At 62.9% G+C, this 5100-nt stretch overlaps 1 protein-coding gene across 1 annotated transcript in view; it reads right to left on the bottom strand.

Moving 5' to 3' along the window:
- The window catches only part of LOC110401658 (deleted in malignant brain tumors 1 protein-like), a 10571-nt gene continuing 5500 nt past the window's right edge, over window positions 30–5100 (bottom strand). The window contains exons 3-11 of the mRNA XM_021403009.1: window positions 3267–3581; window positions 2885–3187; window positions 2471–2785; window positions 2079–2393; window positions 1700–2008; window positions 1273–1623; window positions 1010–1156; window positions 673–924; window positions 30–519 (exon numbers count right to left, since the gene is read on the bottom strand). Of these exons, the coding sequence (XP_021258684.1) occupies window positions 356–519; window positions 673–924; window positions 1010–1156; window positions 1273–1623; window positions 1700–2008; window positions 2079–2393; window positions 2471–2785; window positions 2885–3187; window positions 3267–3581 (2471 nt within the window). The 3' untranslated portion in view covers window positions 30–355. The remainder of the gene's footprint in view (window positions 520–672; window positions 925–1009; window positions 1157–1272; window positions 1624–1699; window positions 2009–2078; window positions 2394–2470; window positions 2786–2884; window positions 3188–3266; window positions 3582–5100) is intronic.

Here is a 5100-nt window from a genome sequence, read left to right as displayed (position 1 = left end):
CCACTCTTCCTGTTGTTTCCCCAGTGCCAAGCGCCAAGGCGGGTGTCTCTGAAATCCAGGTATGCCGCAGAGCCCCGAGGGAAAGCTGATAGACTCAGGTAGAGGAGACAAGGCTGGAAGTGAGTTTCCACTCAGATTGGGGGGTTTAATAAAGAAGAGATACTCGTAAGGAAAGAGTTACAGAAAATAATTTTGAAAAAGCTGACAAGCTGTTGTGTTGCAGGTGCAGGAAGGAGAATGGAACAGTTTGCTACTGTTCTGCAATGCCAGGCAGGGAGAGGTGATGCTGCCAAGGCCAGGGCCACCCGATTTTGTGGAGAGAGGCTCCTGTTCCAGCCATGTCCCCAGGCCCTGCTCACAGCGATGTCACCAGGGCTCTGACACCAACATCGTCATAGCCCATGTCCTCAGGGGGCTGTGCCAAGGCACCCCTCATATGGAGAGAGGGGGGCACTTCCGGCACAGCCATAGCATCGTCGTAGCCATGCGAGGGGCTGTGCTGGGGCTGGGCATGGGGTTCTGTGAAAGGGACAGAGGGGCCGGTGGTGAGGACACAGCCAGGAGGGGCTGCGTGCCCTCACCTCCCCATCAGCGCTGTTTGGCTGTGTCCCGTCAGATAAGTGCCTGGTGCATTTCTATCCCCACACTGCACCTCTGTGCCTATGTCCCTACCTAGGGACACCTGGAGGTCATTCTCCTCAATGCCATCCCTGCTGTGAACTGAGAGCTGTGTTCGTGAGCCTTGAGACAGGGAGCCTGGAGGGGAGGAAGGGTATTGTGGACACAAAACGGGATGGGGAGAGCCCCAAGCCTTGGGGACCATCCCACTCCCACCTGTGCTGCTGGGCACCTCCTGGTACTTGGGCATCAGGCTGTAGTCAAGCTCCTCATACACAACCTCGGAGGCAGCATCCTTGCTGGGGCCTGCAAAGCAGCGCGCATGGCACTGGTGACCACGATGTCCCCAAGGTGCTGCCCCGTGGTGGGGGACCCCCTGAGCGGTGCCCACCTTGGCACTGGGCTCGTGCACGCTGTGCCTGCAAAGCCAGGGCAGCCAGGGCCAGGCACAGCAGCATCCCCAGGATCACGCACAGCACTATGAGTGCTGACACGCTCCTCGGTGCTTCTGTCAGTGGGACAGCGCTGTGGGTGAGAGCTGCGGGGCAGTGATGGGAAGTGTGAGGCCCCGTGGGCATCCCATGGCAGCAGATAGAGGACAGTGAGCATGGACAGAGCCATCTGGTGAGGTGTCCCTGTCCTTGTGGCTGCTACCTGGGGCTGGGCTGGTGGCCTCACTCCTGTCTCTGGTGTCCTCTTTGCATGTGATGTAGGTGATTCTGGTAGGGCCGCATTCCTGCAGCTGCCAGGGTGCTGAGGGGCAGTGCCAAAGAGATGGGGTCCCCTCCTCACAACTCACCCAGCTCAGCCAGGCAGGATCTGAGCCCTGTGCTGGAACAGCCACCAGACTCCCCTCCGTGCCACATCCCAAATGGCGGCAAACAGCTGTGGCCGTGGCGGGGCTGGTGCCATTGGCGCAAACACGACCCCACGTCCCCTCATGCAGCACCTCCAGGTGCCCTCTGCATCTGCTGCTTTCCCCCGTCAGCCGCAGGTCCAGCAGCCCTGCAACGAGGTCAGGGGATCACTGCAGCCTGAGGGTGGTGGTGCTGCTCCCATCCAGGGGGATGGTGGCACTCACCTGAGCACACGGCGCCTGCACCACCGCCATGCTGGCAGCCACGCTGCACTGGGGCTGGGCAGTGCCAGAGAGCATCCTCCATCCCAGAGCAGCCCCCGGCACCCGACCACAGCGTCCCAGTGCCAGGCCCAAAGCGCTCAGAGCCGGGTGCCTCCAGGGCCCATCCACAGCCCAGCTGGCGGCAGATGACGGTGACATCCTGCAGGGTCCAGGTGTCCTGGCAGATGGTGCCCCAGGTGCCCTCGCTGTACACCTCCACCCTGCCGGCGCAGCGCCCGGGGCCTCCTGCCAGCCTCAGCCGCCAGCTGCCTGCATGGGAGGTTTGGGCTGGGGCTGGGGATGGTAGCGTGATGCCCACGGCGCTTCCCAGTGCACTCACCTGAGCAGGCAATAGCCAGCTCCTCGGGGTTGTGGCTGGGCTTGGTGGCCATCCCTGAGGCATTACACTGTGCCAGGAGCTCCTCTGTGCCAACACACCGCAGCTCCTGCAGCTCCATGGGGCCCGAGCTGGTGGCCGGCGCAGCATAGATTTTCTCAGGCACACCACAGCCCAGCTGCTGGCACGCCACAGTGGCAGTGCCATTGTCCCACAGCCCCACAGACACGCGGGCCCAGACACCGGGGCGCATGGCCACCTCCAGCCGTCCGTCGCACCGGCTCTCCCCACCGTGGAGCCGCAGGGGCTCAGTGACACCTGCAAAAGCCTGGTTGTGCCGCGGGGACGGGGTGTCGTCCCCACCTGCTGGGGGTACACATGGCCCTTGCACCCACCTGAGCAGTTGATGGCAGCGGTGTGCCCGGGGGGGCAGGCGGGCTGCCCCAGCACCTCCACGGGGCACTCGCCTGGGTGCCGCTCGCTCCCGCTGCAGCTGAGGGCATTGTGGAGCAGTGCCCCTGTCCCTGTCCCAAATTGGCCTGGTGGGGGCAGGGAGACAGCGGAGCCACAGCCCAGGTGGCGGCAGATTACGTGGGCATCGGGCAGGTCCCAGGCAGTGGCACACAGGGGCCTCCACACCCCTTGTGCCTCCGCCTCCACCCGCCCGGCGCAGTCTGAACCTCCGTCCGCGAATTGGAACCCAGTGTAGGCTGCAGCAGAGAGAGGGTTCTGGGGATGGAGGAGCTAGGGAACCTCTGGGGACCCCACACTGCACAGGGCTGATACAGCCCTACAGCACCAGTGCTTACGAGAGCAGATGATGGCAGCAGGTTGAGTGCAGTTCAGGATGTGGGGAGGCTTCTGTGTGCATGCTGACAGGAGGAGCTCAGTTCCATTGCACTCGAAGGCACCATCCCAGAATGGCCCGGCTGCTGCTCCAAAATGCCCAGCCCCGGGTAGGGCCAGTGCTGTACCGCAGCCCAGCTCCCTGCAGACGACCTGGGCGGCCATGAGGTCCACGTGGCCATGGCAGACGCTGACCCAGGCCCGGCCCTGCCGCACCTCCAGCTGCCCCGAGCAGGTGCCGTCCCCTCTGGCCAGCTGGGAGAACCCTGCCGGGAGAGGTGGGCTGCTGAGATGGGGGACATAGGCGATGGGCTCCCTGTGGTGCCGCATGCCCCCGGTTCTCACCTTGGCAGACCACAGCAGTGTCATAATCATGAGGGCCATTGTAGGGACCCCAACCCTGAATGTTACAGTCCCAGATGGCAGCCTCATCTCCACGGCAGTCGACAATGGCCAACATGATGGGACTATCTACTAGCCGAAATCGGGAGGCAGAGTAGGCACCAGCAGCCGATCCACAGCCCAGCTGCTGGCACACCACCTCAGCATCATCCATGTTCCAGACATCATCAGCAATTGTGCCCCAGCGTCCCCGCAGCTTCACCTCCACTCTCCCCTCGCAGGGTCCCCTGCCATCCACCAGCCGCAGCTCCAGTGCCTCTGCATCAGGGAGTGGCCTCACCCCTGCTCAGGGGTCCTGGCATGGAGACCCATCCCAGCCACCCCAGCTCACCTGTGCAGATCACTCCCACATCCCACTCATGGCCACAGAAATGATTGCCCCAGCCGAAGTTGGGGCAGTCCTGCAGGGCGGTCTCAGTGCCGCGGCAGAAGAAGGGATGCAGCCAGATGCGTCCCTTGCCCTGCCCAAATGGAGCGTATGGGGACGCATGGGCCACCGTGCCACAGCCCAGCTGCCGGCACACCACGCCGGCCCCTCGTGCGTCCCAGTCAAAGTTGTAGCTGCAGACGGAGCCCCATTCGCCCTCGTGCTTCACCTCCACCCGACCGGCACAGCGCCCACCGCCATCCACCAGCCGCAGCACCTCGCTGCCTGTGGGCACCAGGAGAGGTGGCTGAGCCTGGGGGTGCCCGTCCTATGGCTGCAACCCTGCCCCTCTGCTTCCCCCGTCCCACAGCCACCCCCCTGCCCCACAACTCACCCATGCAGAACTGCACACAGAGGAGCAGCCCCAGCACCCTGGCAGGCACCATCGTGCCCCACCGGCCCAGTATGCAGCTCGGAACGGGGAGGGGGAGATATAGGCAGCCCCTGCTGGCAGGAGCCAATGGGGATGGCGATGTACGGTGGGAGCCATTATCAGCAGGTTTATCTGCTGCCTGTCGGGGCCCAGCCTCCAATAACCTGCTTCATGCCCAAATATGAGCCTGGCTCCACTTCTGTCGTCACACAGACCCAAAAAGGGGTCTTGGTGCCTGCGTGTCCCCAGGGGATGCCAGCCTGCCTGTGCACTGTGTGTGCCTGCGTTGGGGCTTGGGCTGGGGCTGTGCCCATTTCGAGTGCGTCCTCATAGGGACAGGAATGACCCCAAACAGGCCCTCCTTCTGCACCTTAGTGACCAGTTCATTATACTGGGGTCCTACAGCTGCCTTTGAGTTTCCCCAGGCAGCAGGGGGGTGAACATGCTGGTGTGGACATACACAAGAGGGCCATGCCCAGCTTCTCGCATCAGCTGATGGGACACAGCACTGGCTGCATCTGGTCACACGCAATCCATGTGCTCGCCCTGCATCATGACCTGGAGGGGATATTTTCTCCTGGGCAGGGACCCAGGGAGAGCACCAACCTCACATAGCTGCTGAGCCACCTGCACAGAAGCTATACATTGCATAAAGTGATGCTCTTTGACTTGAGCCTGCAGCACGTGGTGAGGAGTCCTGCTTCCCTGCTTTGGTATTGCTGTGTCAGGAGCAGACACAGGGACAGCTGCAGATTGCAGCATTCCTACGGGTGTCCGGCTGCTGCGAGGACATCACAGAAACCCAACATCGCAGGGGAAGGCGCAGGGCCAAGCTGTCCCTGCCTGTGTCCCCGCGTGCAGCCACCTTTGCTGGTGAAGGAAGAAGTGTGCAATGGGTGTGCGGCCTCTTTCAAAAGCGAAACCTTGCCTGTATGCAGGGCTGGGATGTGGGGCACTGCCCGGCTGCACTGCAGGGT

This window comes from Numida meleagris, chromosome 6, assembly GCF_002078875.1.
Source record: "Numida meleagris isolate 19003 breed g44 Domestic line chromosome 6, NumMel1.0, whole genome shotgun sequence".
NCBI lineage: Eukaryota > Metazoa > Chordata > Aves > Galliformes > Numididae > Numida > Numida meleagris.
Note: the sequence above shows the minus strand (reverse complement) of the source record. Positions and strands in the feature narration are given on the sequence as shown.